This window comes from Piliocolobus tephrosceles, chromosome 6 (genome assembly GCF_002776525.5).
Source record: "Piliocolobus tephrosceles isolate RC106 chromosome 6, ASM277652v3, whole genome shotgun sequence".
Lineage (NCBI taxonomy): Eukaryota > Metazoa > Chordata > Mammalia > Primates > Cercopithecidae > Piliocolobus > Piliocolobus tephrosceles.
In genome coordinates this window covers 4,528,707-4,553,681 of record NC_045439.1, presented here as the reverse complement: position 1 = coordinate 4,553,681, position 24,975 = coordinate 4,528,707, and the positions used below count along the sequence as shown (strand labels likewise).

At 48.4% G+C, this 24,975-nt stretch overlaps 1 protein-coding gene across 1 annotated transcript in view; it reads left to right on the top strand.

Moving 5' to 3' along the window:
- Positions 1 to 24,975, top strand: part of DYNC1H1 (dynein cytoplasmic 1 heavy chain 1) — an 82,981-nt gene that overhangs the window by 42,611 nt on the left and 15,395 nt on the right. Inside the window, exons 25-48 of the mRNA XM_026455276.2 lie at positions 235 to 423; positions 515 to 709; positions 1,361 to 1,643; positions 2,630 to 2,730; positions 3,803 to 3,962; positions 5,462 to 5,705; positions 5,895 to 6,078; positions 6,347 to 6,559; positions 7,782 to 8,020; positions 8,520 to 8,676; positions 11,315 to 11,542; positions 12,067 to 12,297; positions 12,559 to 12,699; positions 12,958 to 13,191; positions 13,280 to 13,486; positions 13,575 to 13,696; positions 14,494 to 14,659; positions 16,596 to 16,759; positions 18,848 to 18,977; positions 22,963 to 23,096; positions 23,564 to 23,678; positions 23,780 to 23,941; positions 24,016 to 24,230; positions 24,334 to 24,538. Coding sequence (XP_026311061.1) covers positions 235 to 423; positions 515 to 709; positions 1,361 to 1,643; positions 2,630 to 2,730; positions 3,803 to 3,962; positions 5,462 to 5,705; positions 5,895 to 6,078; positions 6,347 to 6,559; positions 7,782 to 8,020; positions 8,520 to 8,676; positions 11,315 to 11,542; positions 12,067 to 12,297; positions 12,559 to 12,699; positions 12,958 to 13,191; positions 13,280 to 13,486; positions 13,575 to 13,696; positions 14,494 to 14,659; positions 16,596 to 16,759; positions 18,848 to 18,977; positions 22,963 to 23,096; positions 23,564 to 23,678; positions 23,780 to 23,941; positions 24,016 to 24,230; positions 24,334 to 24,538 — 4,419 coding nt within the window. The remainder of the gene's footprint in view (positions 1 to 234; positions 424 to 514; positions 710 to 1,360; positions 1,644 to 2,629; positions 2,731 to 3,802; positions 3,963 to 5,461; positions 5,706 to 5,894; positions 6,079 to 6,346; positions 6,560 to 7,781; positions 8,021 to 8,519; positions 8,677 to 11,314; positions 11,543 to 12,066; positions 12,298 to 12,558; positions 12,700 to 12,957; positions 13,192 to 13,279; positions 13,487 to 13,574; positions 13,697 to 14,493; positions 14,660 to 16,595; positions 16,760 to 18,847; positions 18,978 to 22,962; positions 23,097 to 23,563; positions 23,679 to 23,779; positions 23,942 to 24,015; positions 24,231 to 24,333; positions 24,539 to 24,975) is intronic.

The following is a 24,975-nucleotide window of genomic DNA, read 5'->3' as shown; positions in this document are numbered from 1 at the left end:
AACACGCCCGGCTAATTTTTTGTATTTTAGTAGAGACGGGGTTTCACCGTGTTAGCCAGGATGGTCTCGATCTCCTGACCTCGTGATCCACCCGTCTCGGCCTCCCAAAGTGCTGGGATTACAGGCTTGAGCCGCCGCACCCGGCCTCTGTTTGTGACTTTTAAAACTTCTCTCACATTTTTGCGCATCTCATTTAAAATTACTACTTTAATTTTATTTCTTCATTTATTTCAGGTTCTGTTTAAAACTCCTGTGTCAATTACTGAGCATCCCAAAATCAACGAGTGGCTCACCCTGGTAGAGAAGGAGATGAGGGTCACCCTGGCCAAACTGCTTGCTGAGTCTGTTACGGAAGTTGAGATTTTTGGTAAAGCAACTTCAATTGACCCAAATACCTACATCACTTGGATTGATAAATACCAGGTAATCTATGGTAGAAGTGAGTGGGCTCATGGTGAAAACGCGGCCCAATCCTTAAAATGATCCTTTGGGATCTTGTTCCTGTGTCTTTCAGGCCCAGCTTGTGGTTTTGTCAGCCCAGATAGCCTGGTCTGAGAACGTGGAGACCGCACTGAGCAGCATGGGTGGAGGCGGAGACGCCGCGCCCTTGCACTCCGTGCTGAGCAATGTGGAGGTCACCCTCAATGTGTTAGCAGACTCTGTCCTCATGGAGCAGCCCCCACTCCGAAGGCGGAAGCTAGAACACTTGGTTAGTCTCGCACCTGACTCCTTCCTTACCAGTTAGACTCTTACACCCTCGACCACGCAGTTAAGTGGAAATCATCCTTGAAAAAGGTTTCAGATAGTATCAAGGAGAACAGTGGACGGTGTACGGATATCCTCTGAGGGTGGGCATTTGGCTCCCTGTCCCTATTGAAAGGTAATCTCAGGGGCATGCAGGGGTTACATGACATCACGGTAGAGAGGAAGGGATCAACCTTGGTCAGGATCTCTTGCTCTTTCCTGTCATCTCCCCAGAGAGGTGGCCACAGCAGTGCTAAGCTGCACGGCGTGGGCAGTGCCTGCTCCGAGTCCCATGGTGGCACATGGCAGACTCTTAGGACAGACATCAGAAAGCTAGTCTTCCATCATGTTTTAGGATAGTTGCAGAATTTTAAAATATTTAAAGCCAGGTGTTTCTGTTTCTTTGTTTTTGCTGCAGCTCTGGGTTCTATGTAATACCATCTCATGAGTAACATTTCTCTCATCTCTGAAAGTGAATTTGCCTTTTGGAACATTTACTGAAAGCCATTGTAACTGGACCTAGAACCTCAATTTCGGTTTAACAATCCACAAACCCAGAGAATGCACTGTATTGCTTTAGTGTAGATGAACTTTTAAAGTGACTCTCTTTCTTCAGATTACAGAGTTGGTTCACCAGAGAGACGTTACAAGGTCCTTGATCAAAAGCAAGATTGACAACGCCAAATCTTTTGAATGGCTCAGCCAGATGCGATTTTACTTTGACCCTAAGCAAACTGATGTGTTACAGCAGTTGTCAATTCAAATGGCAAATGCCAAATTTAACTATGGCTTTGAGTACCTGGGTGTTCAGGACAAACTGGTCCAGACCCCCCTCACTGACCGCTGCTATTTGACGATGACACAAGCCTTGGAGGCCAGGCTGGGGGGTTCCCCATTTGGTAAGTTCTTCCACAGATCTGGACAGATGGAATCATGTATTAAAATGTTTGAAGATAAAGCTAATGATTTGAATGTACTACTTTTTTTTTTTTTTAGAGACGGGGTTTCACCGTGTTAGCCAGGATGGTCTCAATCTCCTGACCCGGTGATCCGCCCATCTCAGCCTCCCAAAGTGCTGGGATTACAGGCTTGAGCCACCATGCCTGGCCGAATGTACTTCTTTTTTTTTTTTTTTTTTTTGAGATGGAGTCTGTGTCGCCCAGGCTGGAGTACAGTGGCGTGATCTTGGCTCACTGCACACTCCACCTCCAGGTTTAAGCCATTTTTCTGCCTCAGTCTCCTGAGTAGCTGGGATAACAGGCACGCGCCATCACTCCAGGCTAATTTTTGTATTTTTAGTAGAGACAGGGTTTCACCATGTTGGCCAGGCTGGTCTCGAACTCCTGACCTGGTGACCCACTCACCTCGGCCTCCCAAAGTGCTGGGATTACAGGCGTGAGCCACCACGCTCGGCCTGAATGTGCTTCTTAATTATGTGGTGTGTACATTCTAAAATCTTAAGTTTGTTTGCATTTATTACTACTTTGATTTTTTTTGAGATGGAGTCTTGCTCTGTTGCCCAGGTTGGAGTACACTGGTGCAACCTTGGCTCACTGCAACCTCCACCTCCTGGGTTCAAGCTGTCTCCTGCCTCAGTCTCCTGAGTAGCTGGGACTACGGGCATCCACCACCAAGCCCGACTAATGTTTGTATTTTTAGTAGAGATGGAGTTTCACCATGTTAGCCAGACTGGTCTCGAACTCCTGACCTCAGGTAGTCCGCCCGCCTTGGCCTCCCAAAATGCTGGGATTACAGGCATGAGCCACCGCACCTGACCACTACTTGGATTTTTTAAATGAGTTGCTTTTTATAGTTATTTTAAAGCTAAAGATATGTTTTCAGTTAGGTAATGGACTCAAGCATCCTGTTGCTTTTCTTTAAACAGGACCTGCTGGAACTGGGAAAACAGAGTCTGTCAAAGCTCTTGGCCATCAGCTTGGACGGTTTGTTTTAGTTTTCAACTGTGATGAAACCTTTGATTTCCAGGTGAGATGCTTTATGGGATCCACCTGAAATCTAATGCCCCGCGGGGATCATTTGGGGAATATCAAGCACGTACCTCTGTCAAAGCCATTTGCGTTGCAGCTCAGCATGGTTTATGTGGCCTCCTGACTCCTGTAGTAGCGACAGGTGTTATTTTGAAGTGTCTGAGGTGTCCAGCATACATGCTTTGAAGTTGACTTTAGTTTCATGTTTTCAGAGTTAGATCTTTAGTGTAATATTTTTGTAAAATGTCAGTTTTTTAAAGACATTTTTAGTGCCTGTGTCTTGGAATAAGCACATGTTATGGAAGAGGTTTTATCTTTAATCGACAAAAAGTGATAGAATAAAAACAGTAGCTTTGTCATTGAGATTTTGTTGGCACAGAAGGAAAGAAGGTATTGTACTTTTCATCTGTCATGATAATGGCAGTTGTTCATGAAGTAACTGCGGTGTGTGGGCACTGGGCCCTCACCTGAGCTGTGACTCTAATTTATCCTTCACAGCCACCATGGGAGGTAGGGGGTGTTATTCCCATTTCAAAGATGGGGAGATACGCGCTTCAAAAAGATGTGACTTGCCCAAGGCCAAACAGATCGTCAGAGTCAGGATTTGAGCCCCGTGAAGCCAGCACTGAGGCAGGTGTTATGGGAGTCTGCTCAGGCCGCCATATCCAAGCAGCACAGGCTGTGTGGCTTAACAATAGAAATGTATTTCCTCACAGTTCTGGAGGCTGGGGAGTCCGAGATCAAGGTGCCAGTGGGGTTCAGTTCCCAGGGAGGGTCCTCTTCCTGGCTTGCAGATGGCTATTTTGTCCCCACAAGGCCTTTCCTCGGAATACAAGCATGGAGAGTGCTCTGGTTCCTCTTCCTCTTCCTATAGGGGCACCAGTCCCATGGATAAGCGGCCCCGCCCCTCATGGCCTCATTGAACCTTAGTTACATCCTTACATGCTCTTTTGCTGAAGACAAACCCACTAGGGTTAAGGCATCAACATACTCATTTGTGGCAAGGGAGAGGGGGAGACAATTTAGGGCACAGCAGGTGGTTTTAGCTTCTTTCTTCCTCTCCTTTCCAGGCAATGGGCCGGATCTTTGTGGGCCTTTGCCAGGTGGGTGCCTGGGGCTGCTTTGACGAGTTCAACCGCCTGGAGGAGCGGATGCTCTCGGCTGTGTCCCAGCAGGTGCAGTGCATACAGGAAGCACTGCGCGAACATTCCAGCCCCAACTACGACAAGAGTAAGACACCTCTCCTTCAAAGATTGCTAGAGAATGTAGAGGGAAATTCCCTTGTGAGCTGATTTTTTACCTCTTGGATTAGGAATGAGAATTTAGTTCACAGGAACTCACCATTATAGGCAGTATAGTGAGTCGTGGTTAAAGACGGAAGGTAAGAAACCCAGGCCAGGCGCGGTGGGTCACGTGTGTAATCCCAGCACTTTGGGAGGCCGAGGCAAGCAGATCACTTGAGGTCAGGAGTTCAAGACCAGTCTGGCCAACATGGTGAAACCCATCTCTACTGAAAATATAAAAATTAGCCTGGCGTAGTGGTGCACACCTATAATCCCAGCTACTCGGGAGGCTGAGGCAGGGAGAGTCCCTTGAACCCAGGAAACAGAGATTGTAGTGAACTGAGATCATGCCACTGCACTCCATCCTGGGCCACAGAGCAACACTGTTCCCCCAAAAAACCCAGGACTGTTCTGCATCCCAGCTTTCAGTCCTCATTCTAGGGCTGCAGCATAGAGGTTTCTATGTCCCAGGACAACCGAAAACCTGAGCAGTCCTTCCTCAGCCAGGCAGATGCCCCCATGCTCCCTTAGAGCTTGTGTGTTCCCTCCATGGCCTTTGCCACGGGATGAGTGTGTCCTCTGGTGTGGGCCCTCGGTGCCCTCTTCCTTCCCACATCGTCAGAGAGCCAGCCTCCCCAGCCACCTGTCTGGCCAGTGTTCTGCCATCTGTCTTTAGAAACAAGCCCTTTACCACGATAGGAGCAGCTGTCAGAGAGGCCCCGGGGACCAGTTCCCTCCCCAGTTTGACACAGAGTCCCAGCATACGGGGTCAGGGAAGGTGGGATGCTGAAGGAGGCAAGCGTTTGGGTGTTGGGTAGGTGTGAAATTCTGTCTTAGGTATACAGTGTAGTTTTTAATGTTTCCTTTTATTGCATAATAACAACTTGCCTTATGGAGAAGTCCCCAGACCTCCTAAATAAAGCAAAAGGAGTGTGGAAGAAAGCACAACACTTGCCTTTGTGATCAGTGGTCTCTTAAGGCGAGAATACACTTTGTTCCAAAGTGGCTCAGAGGTGCTTGGAGGTTTGGGGTTCTTTTTATTTTGTTGATGCCAGGAACAGGTAATTCCCATGATCTAAGCCAGTCAGTGTCGCAGCATTTATTCCTTTTTATTTTTGCACATTTGTGGACTGCATCTCTATCTCGATTTCTCTGTGACACTCAGTGTTGTGTTGCCCAAATACAGTAGTGGTCTCTGCCTCTGGTGGCTTGACCTGGGACACGTGCACATGAGGTGCATGGGAATGGGTCCACCCGGGCTGGGAGAGCGTGGCTGGTGGTCCCTGAAGAAAGCCAGAGAGCAGCCCCCCAGGAAGCCTCTACTCCAGCTCCCTGGGAGAACGAGAGCTTTGTCTGTTGTGTTAGAGACACTTTAGAATGGGGTTTTTTTGTTTGTTTGTTTGTTGTTTAACATTTCTAGCCTTAACACTATCATCTCGTTCTCAGCCTCTGCCCCCATTACTTGTGAGCTGCTGAACAAACAAGTCAAGGTGAGCCCGGACATGGCCATCTTCATCACCATGAACCCGGGCTACGCGGGCCGGTCCAACCTTCCTGACAACTTGAAGAAGCTCTTCCGGAGCCTGGCAATGACCAAGCCCGACCGGCAGTTAATCGCCCAGGTCATGCTGTACTCACAGGGCTTCCGCACTGCTGAAGTGCTTGCCAACAAAATCGTCCCATTTTTTAAGTAAGTAGCCTAGAATTCTTCATAATCATATTTCTTGCATGTGATAAATGTGCCCATTTAACCTTACAATTTTTATGTGTAATGATGGTATGTCTTTCAAAATATCCATCTCTGATTTCTTGACACTTGACCCTATTATTGTTTAAAGTATTACTGTTTTTAAAGAAAGCCTTTTTTTTTCTTATCTAGACTATGCGATGAGCAGCTCTCTTCCCAAAGTCATTATGACTTTGGTCTTCGGGCTTTGAAGAGTGTGCTGGTGAGTGCGGGCAATGTGAAGAGAGAGAGAATCCAGAAGATAAAGAGGGAGAAAGAGGAACGAGGGGAAGCAGTTGATGAAGGAGAAATTGCTGAAAATCTCCCTGAACAAGAGGTTCGTTACAAACGTTTTGATCATTCAAACCGTATACGTTATTTAAATTTACCTTTTTAACATTTAAGCCATGACTTGTGGGTTCTTCTTGGCGGTTCACACGTCTTGGGATGACTGGAATCGACTGGAAAGTTGAGTGCACGAATGTGGGCGAGTGGTGGTCGCACCCTTGGTTCACCAGCAGTTACTGATCACGCACCTCCTGGGGATGCAGCGGGCGGCACTTAAGCCGTGCTCCACTGCTCACAGCCCAGCCCTCTCCCCGTAGATTCTGATACAGAGCGTCTGTGAGACGATGGTGCCGAAGCTGGTGGCAGAGGACATCCCGCTGCTCTTCAGCCTCCTGTCGGACGTGTTCCCTGGAGTCCAGTATCACAGGGGTGAGATGACTGCCCTTCGAGAAGAGCTGAAGAAAGTGTGTCAGGAGATGTATTTGACATATGGAGATGGAGAAGAAGTTGGTGGAATGTGGGTTGAAAAGGTAACTTGGATTGTTTCCTTGACCGCTGCCCTCACAGACCCTGCTGGCCTTAGTGTCCAGTAATGACAACCGTGGGCCCTTTGATGAAACTGTCCACAGAGGCTGTGGAGGTGCATAATATGCTCCATGAAGATTTGCCCAAGGTCTATTTGAATTTTTTGTTGTTGTTGTTTAAATGAAGAGGAAACAATACTTAACCTGAAAATTTTACACGATACAGTTCAATTTCTGAAAATGCTAAGTGCATGACTATTTTGGAAAGTTGTTTATAGTGGTAAAAATTCCGCTTACAAGACTTTCTAGTGCCAGAGATGAACAGCCTAAATTGCCGATCAATATGTAGTTTACATTCTGTATTGGCTTCTTTCCTTACCCTATGTGATTCATTTAAGAAAAAGTTTATTGTTTACACAAGCTGTGTGTGTTTAGCCTGAGAGACGCTGTACGGGATTGAACATGTGGCTCATCCATTCAGTCTTTTGTTGTCCTTGGCGGGATCTGATGTGTCCTTGTTGAGGCTGCTCGTTGGTGTCTCGTCCCACTGGCTCCAGCCTTCCTGACTTACTAAAGAACTCGCCAGTTTGGAAATGTTTGTTTTAGATGTGGCCTATGTAGTATCTCTCCAGTTGAGTAGTTTCAGTACTTGCCTTTAAGAATCCATAGATAGCTGGGCGCGGTGGCTCAAGCCTGTAATCCCAGCACTGTGGGAGGCCGAGACGGGCGGATCAAGAGGTCAGGAGATTGAGACTATCCTGGCTAACACGGTGAAACCCCGTCTCTACTAAAAAATACAAAAAACTAGCCGGGCGTGGTGGGGGGCGCCTGTAGTCCCAGCTACTCGGAAGGCTGAGGCAGGAGAATGGCGTGAACTCAGGAGGCGGAGCTTGCAGTGAGCCGAGATCGCACCACTGCACTCCAGCCTGGGCGACAGAGCGAGACTCCGTCTCAAAAAAAAAAAAGGATCCATACATAGGTGCTTGTAATCCCAGCTACTCGGGGGAGTGAGGCAGGAGAATCACTGGAACCTGGGAGGTGGAGCTTGCGGTGAGCTGAGATCATGCCACTGCACTCTAGTGTGGGCGACAGAGAGAGACTCCGTTTCAGAAAAAAAAAAATCCACACGTAATGTTTCTTGCTGACTTTCACAAGAGGTGGCTGAGCGAGGAGCTGGCCCCATTCCTCCTCTGGGATGGTCACTGTGCTGGTCTGTTGGGCCCTGCAGGTTCTCCAGCTCTATCAGATCACCCAGATCAATCATGGCCTGATGATGGTGGGACCCTCGGGAAGTGGGAAGAGCATGGCCTGGCGTGTCCTGCTGAAGGCGTTGGAGAGACTTGAGGGTGTGGAAGGTGTGGCCCATATCATCGACCCCAAGGCCATCAGCAAAGACCACCTCTACGGAACCCTGGACCCCAACACCAGGGAATGGACAGATGGGCTCTTCACACACGTGCTGAGAAAGTACGTCTTCTTTGATCTGTGTTTGTGTTCTCCTGGATGTGGGCCCTATGTGCTTTCCTCTCACAAGAGCAGAGTATACATTATTTTCAACCAAAGTCTGAGCAAATTAAAGGTCACTTCAAACCATCATAGGTAAACATGCCTAATGTTGAAATCTTGATTGGCCGGGCATGGTGGCTCACGCCTGTAATCCCAGCATTTTGGGAGGCTGAGGCGGGCGGATCACGAGGTCAGGAGATCGAGACCCTCCTGGTTAACATGGTGAAACCTCGTCTCTACTAAAAATACAAACAAATTAGCCAGGCGTGGTGGCGGGTGCCTGTAGTCCCAGCTACTCAGGAGGCTGAGGCAGGAGAATGGCGTGAACCCGGGAGGCGGAGCTTGCAGTGAGATGAGATTGTGCCACTGCACCCCAGCCTGGGCAACAGAGCAAGACTCCGTCTCAAAAAAAAAAAATCTTGATTTAGTCAGCAGCTGTTTTAAAATCCTTCCCGACCAGGATCATCGACAGCGTGAGAGGCGAGCTGCAGAAGCGCCAGTGGATCGTCTTCGATGGTGATGTGGATCCAGAGTGGGTTGAGAACTTGAACTCAGTGCTGGATGACAACAAGCTCCTAACTCTGCCCAATGGAGAGCGCCTCAGTCTTCCACCCAATGTAAGTAGCCTTTTGTATGTCATCAACTGAATAATTCCTTTTGGCCAACTAAAATTTATTTACTAGCTAAGTGCAGATCTGGAGTCATGGATCCAGATTCCGTGGAGTAGCAATCATTGTGTAAGTAATTTTCAAAGACAGCATCTCAACTGCTAGATTTTTTTTTCCATTTCCATGGCTAGTGAGAAACATTTTAATAGGTTTTATTAATGGCTTTCTATCATTTATGGAATAATAAGCACACACTGTGATTATCAGTTAACCTTGTATGGTGGGGTTGTCGTTAGGGTTTCTTAAGCTATTATACATCTAAAGAGTTGGGAAAATGAGAAATTTGGAATGGGGCTTTCTAGGCTGTCCCTTGGGAAATGAGTGCATGGTGCAGGTGCCTGACAACACCTGCTGATCAATAAACACAGCCAGGCCCGGTGTAGATTTGCACTGAGTCAGACCCTGTTGTAGATGCTGAAAATACAGCAGTAAAAAAGCAAGAAGACAGGCCGTGTGCGGTAGCTCACGCCTGTAATCCCAGCACTTTGGGAGGCCAAGGCAGACGAATTACGAGGTCAGGAGATCAAGACCATCCTGGCTAACATGATGAAACCCCGTCTCTACTAAAAATACAAAAAATTAGCTAGGCATAGTGGCAGGCGCTTGTAGTCCCAGCTACTTGGGAGGCTGAGGCAGGAGAATCGCTTGAACCTGGGAGGTGGAGGTTACAGTGAGCCAAGATTGCGCTACTACACTCCAGCCTGGGTGACAGAGCGAGACTCTGTCTCAGAAAAGAAAAAAAAGCAGGAAGACAAAAGCCCTTGCTCACGTGTGATGCATAAAATGGACAAACAAAATGAATAGTGATTGGTGCAAAGAAAAAAAGAAATGGAAAGTGAGCTGTCAGGTGTTGGTGGGGGCTGGAGGTTAAAATGTGAAGCCTTCCCTGTGAACGTGGTTTGAGCAGGCACTTAGGGGAGTGACGGAGTAAGTCCCAAGGCTCCCAAGTATTCTGGGCAAAGGAACACACAAGCAGGAGTAGCAGGTCTGGGACAGGGGGCCGGTGTGCATGAGGACAGCAAGGGGCAGTCAGCTAAAGCAGAGAGGACTAGGGAGGACAAGTCAGGGCTAAGACCAGAGAGGAAATGAGCCAGGTCAGGGGCCCTGGAGGTCATTGTAGGAGTGTGCGTTTGTACACTGGGCAAGTTGGGATCCATGGAGCAGCCTGGCAGGAGCAATGTTCGTGATGTATGTCCATGAAGATCCGTCTGGCTGCCGTTTGGAGAATGAAGAGGGCAGGGTGAAAGCCAGGAGGCCAGTTGAGGGCTGCCTTAGTCCTCCAGGCCTCAGGGACAGGGGGTGAGCTGGCAGCAACAAAGGTGCTGAGAGGTGGCTGACTGTGGTCGGAGTTTAAAGCATGCATGGGATTTGCTGATGGACTAGACGTGAGTGTGAGGGAAACAATTCAAGAATGATGCGAGGTTTCTGGCCTGATCGGCTTATGAGCCTTTAACAACAAGGCTTAGGATTGGTATTTATCTCAGCTTCCGGAACCAGCCATGGATTCTTAGCACTGTCTGAAAGTGTGTTCTTACTCCGACAACTCAAGTTCCACTCTGACCGCTGATCTAGTAGAGTCTAACTGTTGTCAGAGGAGATTGATCTCCTCGTTACAGCTCCAGGGTTAAGACTCTGGAGTCTGACCACCCGCTTTGAATCTCAACCACTTACTAGCCGTGGGACCCCAGCAAGTCACCTGCGCCATCTTTAAACTGGAGGTGAGGCCGGGCACAGTGGTTCGTGCCTGTAATCCCAGTACTTTGGGAGGCCAAGGCAGGTGGATCATCTGCGGTGAAGAGTTTGAGACCAGCCTGACCAACATGATGAAACCCTGTCTCTACTAAAATGACAAAAAACTAGCTGGGCGTGATGGCGCATGCCTATAATCCCAGCTACTCAGGAGGCTGAGACAGGAGAATCGCTTGAACCTGGGAGGCGGAGGTTGCAGTGAACCGAGATCACACCATTGCATTCGAGCCTGGGCAACAGAAGCGAAACTCCGTCTCCAAAAAAAAAAAACCCCGGAGACACAGCATGCCTGCCTGGTCATGCCTGGTCAGGTTGTGTGAGACTGGAGGGATCCAGGCCCGGTGCGTACCCAGGACGCAGTCACTACTGACATCACCCTTGGAGGGGCTGTTGCTTCTGTGCCCTCAAGAACAGTGGGAAACCTTAAACACAGTGGTCTGCCCTGCTCTTCTCCCTGCCACATAGACTTGTCCTGCCCAGATTCCTGTAGAGAGAATAGTGAATACTGTAGTGATGTGAGCTGTAGGTGTTTTTTGTTTTTGTTAATAAGTGCAAAAAAAATTTTTTTTGAGACAGGTTTTCACTGTTACCCAGGCTGGAGTGCAGTGGCATGATCTTGGCTCACTGCAACCTCCACCTCCCAGGTTCAAGTGATTCTCCTGCCTCAGCCTCCCAAGTAGCTGCAATTACAGGCACATGCCACCATGCCCGGCTACTTTCTGTATAGGAAAATTATGTTTTAAGTCACCCATTCAGTGTGTATATAGATGAAAGAATCTTAATGTCCAGGTTGCTTCTAAACCTATGTCATTAAATCTGCTTAATGTTTTCTTTCAAGGTGAGAATAATGTTTGAGGTACAGGACTTGAAATACGCAACCTTGGCCACAGTGTCACGCTGCGGCATGGTCTGGTTCAGTGAGGATGTGCTGAGCACCGACATGATCTTCAACAACTTCCTGGCCAGGCTACGCAGCATCCCACTGGATGAAGGGGAGGATGAGGCACAGCGGCGGCGCAAGGGCAAAGAGGATGAGGGGGAGGAGGCCGCTTCCCCCATGCTGCAGGTACGCCCAGGTGGGACCCGCACATCATGACGCGAGGGTGCTAGGATGTTCAGATGTGGTCTCGCTATGTTGCCCAGGCTGGTCTTGAACTCCTGGGCTCAAGCAATCCACCTGCCTTGGCCTCTCAAAGTGCTGGGATTACAGGCATGAGTCTCTGTACCCAGCCAAGTGTTGTGTAATCAATGTTGTCTTCCGCCAGCTTAAACAAGGAAGCCCAGCTGTAGCAGCTACAAATGTTAAAAGTTATGTATGGGAAAATTTAACGAATTCTTTTCATTATCTTACTTTTCTCTACAAATTGATGGAAGACTGCTCTTTGCCTTGTTCAGTGGGAAAACCAAAGTTCCTGGGAAGCAGGGTTTTTGAGAACCACCAGGGTGAAGGAATGAGGATTGGTCACTGAAGCTTCATCCAAAATTAGTTTTCCAAGGTCATATGACCTTCTCCTGGAACCAGGTTAGAATCCGTGAAGCTCGCCTGCCTTTTGAAAGATAGTTAAGTGTGATACTTATTCCACTTTCCAGATCCAAAGAGATGCAGCCACGATCATGCAACCGTACTTCACGTCCAATGGCCTGGTCACCAAGGCGCTGGAGCACGCCTTCCAGCTGGAGCACATTATGGACCTAACGCGCCTGCGCTGCCTGGGCTCGCTCTTCTCCATGCTGCACCAGGCCTGCCGCAACGTGGCGCAGTATAACGCCAACCACCCCGACTTCCCCATGCAGATCGAGCAGTTGGAGCGCTACATTCAGGTCAGGGGCCATCAGGGGCTTCACAGAGCTCACCACTGCGCCCGACCACGGGTCTGAGGACCTCTGAAATGCTGCACCTATGTGGATGTGCTCTCTCCTAGGCAAGGGCAGAGCCTTTGTTGAGGGGCGAGGAAAGGTGCAGTGGGGGTCTGTGATGCAAGAAAACTGGGAACCACTGTCTTTTTGTTAACTTTGCTGTAAGTGTCTTTCTTTTGTTGTTGAAATTTTATAAAAATCAAAGTTTCATTCCTCTTTTAATAGCGATACCTGGTTTATGCCATACTCTGGTCCCTGTCTGGAGACAGCCGGCTAAAAATGAGAGCAGAGCTGGGTGAATACATCAGAAGAATCACGACCGTGCCTCTGCCCACTGCGCCCAACATACCCATTATCGATTATGAGGTGAGCATGCCGTTCCAGCCCGTGCTGATTTAACTCATCCTGGAACAACCTGACCATGGACCTTGAATTCATCTTTTCATTGTATTCCATTTCATAGAAGGACTTTATCCTTTTAGTTTCATGTGTTAGCAAAGAATGCACATTAACCTGACCAATTCCTTCCTTTTTCTGAAAGCTCAAGTTTGTGTTCAGGTAAGCAAACCTCGTGAGGAGGCACCTTGGTTCCAGCCTGACTCACACTTCCATCTCTGTGTGTAGGTGTCCATCAGCGGAGAGTGGTCTCCGTGGCAGGCCAAGGTGCCTCAGATTGAAGTGGAGACACACAAGGTGGCAGCCCCTGACGTCGTCGTGCCGACACTGGACACAGTCCGCCACGAAGCCCTCTTGTACACTTGGCTGGCCGAGCACAAGCCCCTGGTCTTGTGTGGCCCTCCCGGGTCTGGCAAGACCATGACACTCTTCAGCGCCCTCCGGGCCTTGCCTGACATGGAGGTAAAGAGGCCAGGAGGTGGACAGCAGACCTCTTGGTGTTGAGCGTGGGGTTGGTCTCATAGTGTGGTTTTGTGTCTTCCCTCCAAAGGTGGTGGGTCTCAACTTCTCCAGTGCTACTACGCCAGAGCTGCTTCTGAAGACTTTTGATCACTACTGCGAGTACAGGCGCACGCCTAACGGGGTTGTTTTGGCTCCTGTTCAACTTGGAAAGTGGCTGGTGTTGTTCTGTGATGAAATCAACTTGCCAGATATGGATAAATATGGGACCCAAAGGGTCATATCCTTCATCAGACAGGTTTGTTTCTATCCGCAAGGCCCTTCCTGCCCCACAATGTTTCTTGTTCACGTTTTGCTCCTAATGTAGTACCTGTCCGTTCCTTCAGATGGTGGAGCACGGAGGCTTTTACCGTACCTCAGATCAAACGTGGGTGAAGCTGGAGAGAATCCAGTTTGTTGGGGCTTGTAATCCCCCCACGGACCCTGGAAGAAAGCCCCTCTCACACAGGTAAAACAGCTTGGTAGACTGCTCTGCTTCACACACAACACAGCTCCAGGATTGCTGTAAACACAGCGCCACAAAAACCTGGTTTTGAGAATAAAGATAACAATACTGCTTATCGTGGGCTCCTCTTGGGTTACTTCTCTGTGCTGTAATGCCAGGAAAACATGTTAAAAATAAAAGCACTGGCCAGGTGCGGTGGCTCACCTGGTGTAATCCCAGCACTTTGGGAGGCGGAGGTGGGTGGTTCACGAGGTCAGGAAATCGAGACCATCCTGGCTAACATGGTGAAACCCTGTCTCTACTAAAAATACAAAAAATTAGCCGGGTGTGGTGGTGGGCGCCTGTAGTCCCAGCTACTCGGGAGGCTGAGGCAGGAGAATGGCATGGACCCGGGAGGCAGAGCTTGCACTGAGCCGAGATCGCGCCACTGCACTCCAGCCTGGGTGACAGAGCGAGACTTCATCTCAAAAAATTAAATAAAATGAAAGCATTCATCTCTTGGTAGTGATGAACTGCTCCAGATTCATCTGTAGAGCCAAGATGAGGCTGAAATAAGCCTCGGTTATTTTCTCATCTTTGCTGGTTTCTTTTTCAAGTGTTTTGCATTGACTGTTATGTGTCAGACCCCAAGCCTGAGCAGTGTGTGTGTGATCTCAGCTAACACTGATGTCACGTCTGCATAGCTGGGTTAGGAAGCGACCTCCAGACAGGGCCCTGGACAGGGTGACTCCACTGGCACACTGCCCCTTCCCTGGAGCTGCTGTCAGGGAGGGGCGCTGAGCTGGGCTGTCTGTGCACAGGTTCCTGCGTCACGTGCCTGTCGTGTATGTGGATTACCCGGGCCCCGCCTCCCTCACACAGATCTACGGCACCTTCAACCGCGCCATGCTGAGGCTCATTCCATCCCTGCGGACGTACGCAGAGCCGCTCACTGCTGCCATGGTGGAGTTCTACACCATGTCTCAGGTACGCAGTGTTTCTTTGCTCTTCCAGAAATTGTTTTCCTCTCCTAAAGAAGGCACTCTAAGCCGGGCGCGGTGGCTCAAGCCTGTAATCCCAGCACTTTGGGAGGCTGAGACGGGCGGATCACGAGGTCAGGAGATCAAGACCATCCTGCTAACACGGTGAAACCCCGTCTCTACTAAAAAATACAAAAATCTAGCCGGGCGAGGTGGCGGGTGCCTGTAGTCCCAGCTACTCGGGAGGCTGAGGCAGGAGAATGGCATAAACCCGGGAGGCGGAGCTTGCAGTGAGCTGAGATCCGGCCACTGCACTCCAGCCTGGGCGACAGAGCGAGACTCCATCTCAAAAAAAAAAAAAAAAACAAAGAAAACAAAAGAAGGCACTCTATTGGCCAGGTGTGGTGGTTCACACCTGTAATCCCAGCATTTTGGGAGGCTGAAGTGGGTGGATCCTTTGAGCCCAGGAGTTTGAGACTAGTCTGGACAACATGGCAAAACCCTGTCTCTACAAAAAATACGAAAACTAGGTGGACATAGTGGTGCATGCTTGTAGTCTCAGCTGCCCAGGAGGCTGAGGTGGGAGGGTTGCTTGAACCTGGAGGCAGAGCTTACAGTGAGCCGTGATTGTGCCACTGCACCAGCCTGGGTGATAGAGTATGAGACCCTATCTCAAAAAAAAAATGAGAACTCTATTGAAAAAGATTGGACTTTATTCAGACTGTTATCGAGCCGAGAGACTTTCTCCAAGGTCTGTCATCAAAGTCACTTTTCTATGCAGGTACTAAGACTGCTGACATTTCCATGTTTGATCATTATCCTATACGTGTGTATGTATGTGTATATGATGAGAATAGAGGCTATGCAGTTTCTAAATGTATATAAAGGCTACGTATCTGCCAGATTGCTCTCAAGATGGTGGGACCAGCTACACTCCCACCAGCAGCACCCGCTTCCCTGTGTTCTGCAACATTTAAAAAAGAGTCATTAACAAAAATGTCGTTGCCCATTTGGTGAGAAATGACTCTCGTCGTTGCTATTTGCATTTCTCTGTTGAGCCTCCCATGGAGCGCTGGCTGCGGGGATGAGTGGGAGCCGCCGACCACCCTGCTGTGTCTCCCTCGCTCTTCATGCTTTAGGACAGCTTGCTTGTCATAGGTGGCAGATGCTTTTTCCCAGTATTTAATTTGCTTTTAATTTTAAGCATTTTCAGAAGGATTTTTTGTAGTTGCATTGTTTAAATATTTAAATCATTAAATAGAATGTATTTCATCATAAAGTGAGCAGCTTGAATCTAACTTTGTTCTGGACGGTTATCCAGTTGTTCCAACATTGTTTACTCATTTGGAGACGGAGTTGCGCTCTGTTGCCCAGACTGGAGTGCAGTGACACAGTCTCGGCTCACTGCAAGCTCTGCCTCCTGGGTTCAAGCGATTCTCCTGCCTCAGCCTCCCTAGTAGCTGGGACTATAGGCACCCGCCATCATGTCCAGCTATCTTCTTTTTTTTTTTTTTTTTTTTCTTTCTGAGACAGAGTCTCGCTCTGTCGCCCGGGCTGGAGTGTAGTGGCCGGATCTCAGCTCACTGCAAGCTTCCGCCTCCCGGGTTTACGCCATTCTCCTGCCTCAGCCTCCCGAGTAGCTGGGACTACAGGCGCCCGCCACCTCGCCCGGCTAGTTTTTTGTATTTTTTTTGGTAGAGACGGGGTTTCACTGTGTTAGCCAGGATGGTCTCGATCTCCTGACCTCGTGATCCGCCCGTCTCGGCCTCCCAAAGTGCTGGGATTACAGGCTTGAGCCACCGTGCCTGGCCCCAGCTATCTTCTTAAATATTTCAGGGTCTAGGTTCTTTAATGTAAACATGTTTTGCCGCATTTTACTTTTTGACCACTTCTCTGTGTCTTAAGATCTGTACATGTAACTTCCATTTTTCTCATTCCCATAGGAGAGGTTCACCCAGGACACACAGCCTCACTATATCTATTCACCCCGTGAAATGACTAGGTGGGTGAGAGGCATCTTCGAAGCGCTGAGACCTCTGGAGACCCTGCCTGTTGAAGGCCTCATTCGGATTTGGGCACACGAAGCTCTGCGTCTCTTCCAAGATAGGTAAGGGAAGCCGAGGATCTAGCTGGGGTCTTTGCAGGGGTGGCCTGCTTAAGTTAGAGCCAGGTGGTGCCAGTGGTGGAAGGAGCAGAGTCAGCCAGGGCAGCCTCCCATCTGGACACTGGTCACAGTCGCCCCAGGGTAACAAAGTCACAGTGCACTGAATGCACCAGCTGCCACCACTGTCTGCTTACGCAAGGCACTTTCATAAACCTTGTGGCCGTGAACAGGGTACTTTTTTTTAAAGATACACCATAGAAGTCAAAAAACAGGCACTTTAATAAATCTTTTAAACTGTCAGGTGGGACCACACAAGGTAGCAGCTGCCTGTGATAACCTTCCCAGAGCACGGGTTCACTGCTGAGTTAAAAGGCCTCCCAACAACTGCCCAGTGTACATGCTCCATAACCACCATCCCTCTTCCTGACTCAGCCTGTGTTCTCATCAGAGGCTTTGCAGCTGAAGCTCTGGGGCACTGGTTTTCTCTTTTACCTGTTGCCCACTTGGATCAATTCTTGTTTTGTAAATTTTGAGTTTTTCTAGTTAAGTGACCAGTACTTAAGGGAAAAAATCGCTAACGGATGACTGATCAGCATCAACTGTGTAGGTTTTGTGGTTTGAATCGCAGTAAGATGACTTGGCAGATGGTGCCCTCCAGACTAAGAAATGCTTAAGTGTTTGGCAGCTGTGCTTCTGGACCAGGTGTCATCCTGCAGGTTTTCTTATCATTACTGTACAGGAAGTCTCAGAATACTGCCTAGTTGTAATCACTGGCTTTCAAACCCGACTGCTTGGGGTTCTTGGGTACTACTCGGCACATTACTGAGAGCCACTGTAAGAGATGAGCAGGCAAGGCAGAGTACAGAGCGTGCTGGCCGTGGCAGCCCTGTTTTTATTTCTTATTGGAGTTCTGCTGCTGTTCAAACGGTCTTTGGTTGTTGTTGCTGTGTCAACTACCTTCACTCTCCCCTTTTCAATTAAAAAAAATTGGCTGGGCATAGTGGTTCACTTCTATAATCCCAGCACTTTGGGAGGCCAAGGCAGGAGGATCATTGAGCCCAGGAGTTCAAGGCCAGCCTGACCAATATAGTGAAACCCCCATCTCTAAAAATAAAAATAAAAAATTAGCCAGGTGTTGTGTCATGTGCCTGTAGTCCCAGCTACTCAGGAGGCTGAGACAGAAAGGTCAATTGAGCCTGGGAAGCTGCAGCTACAGTGAGCCATGATTGTGCCACTGCATTCCAGCCTGAGTGACAGAGCAAGACCCTGTCTCCCACAATATAATTTTCACAGATTTCTAATACCACAGAGAATTTTGTTTAAATTCAAATGTAGCAACAGCAGTTGTGCTTACAAATTCATACTGGCTTCAGTAAGTAAGTATATACCTGCCTTCACTAGACCCTCACCTGGTAGCCTGCATAGGAGATCTTACAGTCAGCTTCTCAAAAGGTCCTCACACAGCCGGGCAATCACAGTCTCACCTGCTTGCCTTGTAGTAAGTAAGTCTTACACCTCTAAAACTACACACATCACAGTTCCCTTTTTTTTTTTTTTTGAGACAGATTTTTATATTTTTAGTAGAAACAGGGTTTCACCACATTGGCCAGACTAGTCTCGGACTGCTGACTTAAAGTGATCTGCTTGCCTCTGCCCCCGCAGAGTGCTGGGATTACAGCTCGAGACTAGCATGGCGAAACCCCATCTCTACTAAAAATATAAAAATTAGCTGGGTATGGTGTGGCACACACCTGTAATCCCAGCTACTCAGGAGGCTGAGGCAGGAGAATCGCTTGAACCTGGGAGGCAGAGGTTGCACTGAGCCAAGATCACGCCACTGCACTTCAGCCTGGGCAACAGAGTGAGACTCTGTAAGTAAGTAAGTAAGTAAAGTAAATAAATAAATAAGTAAATACAATTTCAGGTTGCCTAAGCTGTCATGAGTTCAGCTTCTTAGGTTTGTCCATGCATAGTAAAGGAAGATGTGTGATAAAGACTGCATCCCTTGAAAGAGCCCACAGCACCCACAAACATGGCGCTTCTTCACCGTGGCCTGTAGTTACCCAAATGCACACGCTGCTCTCCCCACAGACTCGTGGAGGATGAGGAGAGGCGCTGGACTGACGAGAACATCGACACGGTTGCTCTGAAGCACTTCCCTAACATCGACAGAGAGAAGGCAATGAGCCGGCCCATCTTGTACAGCAACTGGCTGTCAAAGGTAGCAGACTCGCAGTGTTTTAGATGTCCTTGTTCTGCCGTCCCTTTCTAATTCTAACCAATTCTAACCAATTATCTTCTACTCAGAAATACCTTTGGGCCAGGTATGGTGTCTCACATCTGTAATCCCAGCACTTTGGGAGGCTGAGGCAGGAGGATCACTTGATCCCAGGAGTTTGAGCCCAGCCTGGGCAACATAGTAAGACTCCATCTCTACAAAAAAATTTGAAAATTTATCCAGGCAAGGTAACTCACGCCTATGGTTCCAGCATCTTGGGAGGCTTGAGCCCAGGAAGTCACAGTGACCTGTGATCACACCACCATACTGCAGCCTGGGTAAAACAGCAAAACCCTATTTCAAAAAATACTTTAAAAAACAAAACATTGGCCGGGCACAGTGGGTCACGCCTGTAATCCCAACACTTTGGGAGGCCGAGGCGGTGGATCACCTGAGGTGGAGAGTTCGAGAACAGCCTGACCTACATGGAGAAACCCCGTCTCTACTAAAAATACAAAATTAGCTGGGTACCGTGGTGCATGCCTATAATCTCGGCTATTTGGGAGGCTGAGGCAGGAGGATCTCTTAAACCTGGGAGGCAGAGGTTGAGGTGAGCCGAGATTGCGCCATTGCACTCCAGCCTGGGCAACAAGAGTGAAACTCTGTCCCAAAAAAAAAAAAAAATACAGTGAGGTGCAATGGCTCACACCTATAATCTCAGCACTTTGGGAGGCCAAGGCAGGCAGATCACTCGAGGTCAGGAGTTCGAGACCAGCTTGGACAACATGCTGAAACTCCATCTCTACTAAAAAAACAAAAATTAGCCAGGCATGGTGGCACATGCCTGTAATCCCAGCTACTCAGGGGTCTGAGAATTGCTTGAACCCGGGAGGCAGAGGTTGCAGTGAGCCAAGGTCATGCCACTGCACTCCAGCCTGGGCAACAGAGCGAGATTCTGTCTTAAAAATAAAAAAGAATAAAACTTAAAAATTGAGTCCAGCTGGCCGGGCGCAGTGGCTCACACCTGTAATCCCAGCACTTTGGGAGGCCGAGGCGGGTGGATCACGAGGTCAGGAGATCGAGACCATCCTGGCTAACATGGTGAGACCCCGTCTCTACTAAAAATGCAAAAAATGAGCCGGGCGTAGCGGCAGGCACCTGTAGTCCCAGCCACTCAGGAGACTGAGGCAGGAGAATGGCGTGAACCCAGGAGGCGGAGCTTGCAGTAAGCCGAGATCGCGCCACTGCACTCCAGCCTGGGTGACTGAGCAAGACTCCGTCTCAGAAAAAAAAATAAAGAGTCCAGCTTGAGTGACAAAGTGAGACCCTACCTCAAAAAAACACTTAGAAAACAAGAAAAATCTCTTTGTCCTGAAGTGCACTACAAATGAGGCTGCCATTACATCAGTGATGGGCTACGGGTTTGCAGTCACTGATGCTTTAGGGCAGGAACTCCCAGGAGTATGGCTGGCTGGCTGCTGCTGGGGTTCTGACTTCTGTGTGAGGGTCAAGCCATGGGATTGCCAGCCAGTAGAAGGTGTTGTTTCAGCGGGTTTATAGTGAAAGAAATCTTTGCTTCACAAATTTGTTTTCACATTCCTCACACTGAAAACAGGACAATTGTGAATAACCTGTGTGAAAATGTTTCATGTGCTAAAATACTAGATGGAGTTCACCTCTCCAGAATACTTGTGAGTTGTCCTTTTTCTCTGAAACGGATGAGGATGTTTACTGAGTTACAGTCTTGACTTGCATTTCATTCAGTAGCCCCAGGTGATAGACGTGAGTAAGAGCTTCCTTTAGGGAGCTCCCACTCCAATGGAGGAAAGAGCGGACAGAGGGAGGTAGCTCAGGCTGGGAAGAGATTTCTGGTAGAGTGAGCCTTGCATTGGGTCTTCATGTGTTTAGGTCTTTTCAGTGGCTTTCAGTGAAGTTCAGCTTCTCTAGAAGGGTTCACCACGTCAGGGAGGGCGTACGAGGCAGAGGGCCTGATAGGAGCCGGGAGTAGTAAGGTGGGTGTGTTCAATGTTGGTAGAATTTTCTATATATTTTAAGACTCTAGGTACCCATTCTTTTTCATATATAGGAAACATCTCCCTGTGGCTTATCTTTTTTTATTCTTTTTTTTGGAGACAGTCTTGCTGAGTCACCCAGGCTGGGGTGCAGTGGCATGATCTCGGCTGACTGCAAGCTCTGCCCCCCAGGTTCACACCATTCTCCTGCCTCAGCCTCCCCAGTAGCTGCGACTACAGGCACCTGCCACTACGCCCAGCTAATGTTTTTGTATTTTTAGTAGAGACGGGATTTCACCGTGTTAGCCAGGATGGTCTCGATCTCCTGACCTCATGATCTGCCCATCTTGGCCTCCCAAAGTGCTGGGATTATAGGGGTGAACCACTGCGCCCAGCCGTTTTTTTTACTCTTTTCTAAGATCTTTCGAAGAACAGACGTTCTTAAAGTGTATCTTTCAGGCTGGGCACAGTGGCTCACACCTGTAATCCCAGCACTTTGGGAGGCCAAGGTGGGCAGCTCACCTGAGGTCAGGAGTTTGAGACCAGCCTGCCCAACATGGTGAAACCCCGTCTCGCCAAGGCGGGTGGATCACGAGGTCAGGAGTTCGAGACCAGCCTTACCAACGTGGCGAAACCCATCTCTACTAAAAATACAAAAATTAGCCTGACGTGGTGGCGCATGCCTGTAATCTCGGCTACTCAGGAGGCTGAGGTAGGAGAATCACTTGAACTCAGGAGGCAGAGGTTGCAGTGAGCCGAGATTGTACCATTGCACTCTAGCCTGGGTGACACAGGGAGACTCCGACTCAAAAAAAAAAAAATTTGCCAGGCATGTTGTTGGCATGTGCCTGTAGAGTCCTCCCAGCTACTTGAGAGGCAGGAGAATCACTTGAACCTAGGTGGAGGTTGCAGTGAGCCAAGATCAGGCCACTGCACTCTAGCCTGAGTGACAGAGTGTGACTGTGTCTCAAGGAAAAAAAAAAAAAAAGATGGATCTTTGAAACCCTTAATCACATCTGTAATTGAGTTTGTGTATGGAGTGAGCAGTGGCTCCATTTTCAGTTCTTTCCTTGTGTATGCCCATTATCCCAGCAAAGTTTATTAAATAATAATTTACTCCGCAGTATCAGTCTGTCATCATAGTTTCCCTGTGTGCATAGGTTTCTCTTGGTTGCTCTCTGTGCTAAAACCACATGGTCCTGATGATGGTAATAAGTCTGTTTAATAGGGCAGGCCCAGACCAAGTGCGGTGGCTCATGCCTATAATCCCAGCACTTTGGGAGGCCAAGGCAGGCAGATCACAAGATCAAGAGATCAAGACCATCCTGGCCAACATGGTGAAACCCCATCTCTACTAAAAATACGAAAATTACCTGGGTGTGGTGGCACACACCTGTAGTCCCAACTACTTGGGAGGCTGAGGCAGGAGAATTGCTTGAACCCTGGAGGTGGAGGTTGCAGTGAGCTGAGATGGCGCCACTGCACTCCAGCCAGGTGACAGAGCGAGGCTACTCTCAAAAAAAAAAAATTGGGCAGGCCCTCACACCTGGTTCTTTTTTAGAGGGATCTTTCCTGTTCCAAATGAAATACAGAATTGGCTTTTCGGGTTGCACCAAGACAGTAAGCACCTCCCACTAGTGAGGTTTCGATCGGGATTACGTTGAACCTATGGAGGAGATTGATGGAACTGACGTTTTTATAGTAAAGCGTTTTTCCCTCTGTGATCAGGGTATGTCTCTTCATGTATTGAGGTCATCTTCGTTGCCTTTTGGTGAAGTTCAGTTTTCTCTATAAAAGCTTTTCATGTTTTTAGATCCATTCCTAGTGAATTTATATTTTTTTGCTATGTTGTAAATGATACCTTTTTTTGTTGCATTTTTCAACAGTTTCTTCCTGGTATGTGGAAATACAGTTGACTTTGGTCTAATAACTAACATTTTTTCTAAGTAATTTGGGTATTACCTTTTTTTCTATAGGATTACATCCCAGTAGACCAAGAAGAGTTAAGAGATTATGTCAAAGCCAGGCTGAAGGTCTTTTATGAAGAAGAACTTGATGTTCCGCTGGTCCTGTTCAATGAAGTCCTAGACCATGTGCTGAGGATTGACAGGTGGGCTTTGTTGTTGTTACAGGCTCACCTCTCGCCTAAGCTGCTGTTGAGTAAGTGTGTGTGCCGAGTCACACCAGGCCTGATGCTGTCCTACCACCTCCACCTCAGCCTTCTCTGCCAAGCAGCTTCCACCTTCTCCTCTTTCTAAGTCCAGCTTAACCTTCCTCAGTTTATCCCAAGGAGAACTATATTCTTCCTCCCCCCAGCACTGCGTACCTGCTGTGATTAGGGCCCTTTGACCTTCTGCTAGAATTGCATTAGTCTCTCATGTCAGTCTGTAGGACAGGACCGTGTCTCACTGGTCTTTGCATTCCTCCTGGACCTCACAAATAACAGTTGCTCAGCAAACGTTTAATATACAAGTTCAAGTTAAAACATGTCCGAAATACTGTAGACACTAGATATGAGTCAAAAGGGGAATGAGGCATTGTAAGCCTTAACATTGATCAGTTCTCATAATGTTTCAGAATATTCCGTCAACCTCAAGGCCACTTGCTTCTGATTGGTGTTAGTGGAGCAGGAAAAACTACCCTGTCTCGTTTTGTCGCCTGGATGAACGGTTTGAGCGTGTACCAGATTAAGGTGCGTCTGGTCGGTGGCCTCTTAATCCCAGCAACAGATTCTTAATGTGTGTGCAGAGCTCAGTGAGTAGGAATGGCCCTAACTTGCCTCTGCTTCTGTAGGTCCATAGGAAGTACACAGGAGAAGACTTTGATGAAGATCTGCGGACAGTATTGAGACGCTCTGGCTGTAAAAATGAAAAGATAGCATTTATAATGGATGAATCTAATGTATTAGATTCTGGATTCCTGGAGCGAATGAATACCCTTCTGGCCAATGGAGAGGTAATTAGATGACGTGTTGCGTTGCGTTACGGGTTACCGGGGGACCAGTAAGTAAGCCCTGTGCTGTTTCCCAGGTGCCTGGTCTCTTTGAAGGAGATGAGTATGCCACCTTGATGACGCAGTGCAAAGAGGGGGCACAGAAGGAAGGCCTGATGCTGGACTCGCACGAGGAGCTCTATAAGTGGTTCACCAGCCAGGTTATCCGTAACCTCCACGTCGTGTTCACCATGAACCCGTCCTCGGAAGGACTCAAGGACCGGGCAGCCACATCGCCAGCACTTTTCAACAGGTATGCGGACCTTTACTTGGCTCTGGGTCAGGAAAGTCGGTGTCCTTCCAAGGGGCAACGCCTGCCCTTCATAGCTGTTTTGAAACGTGGGCCTCTTTCTCAGGTGCGTGTTGAATTGGTTTGGAGACTGGTCCACCGAAGCACTGTATCAGGTTGGCAAAGAATTCACAAGTAAGATGGACCTGGAGAAGCCAAATTACATCGTTCCCGATTACATGCCAGTTGTGTATGATAAACTGCCGCAGCCACCATCGCATCGGGAAGCCATTGTGAACAGCTGTGTGTTTGTTCATCAGACTCTTCACCAGGTGGGTTCAATTTTCAGATCAACACATAAAACACAAAACTAACAATCATGCTAACATAAAACTAAATTGCTATAAAAATGGACCTTAAGGCCGGGTGCAGTGACTCACGCCTGTAATCCCAGCACTTTGGGAGGCCAAGGCAGGAGGATCGCTTGAACCCAGGAGTTCAAGACCAGCCTGGGCAACATGGCGAGACCTCATCTCTACAAAAAATAAACATAAAACTAGCCGGGCCTGGTGGTGGACACCTGTAGTCCCAGCTACTCAGGAGGCTGAGGTGGGAGGAGGTTACATTGAGCTGAGATCACGCCACTGCAATCCAGCCTGGGCAACAGAATGAGACCCAGACTCAAACCATAAATAGACCTTAGGGCACTTCATATTTGACGTTGTACTGTTATTTGTAAAGGAAATAGTTGTTTCTTACCTTTTACCTC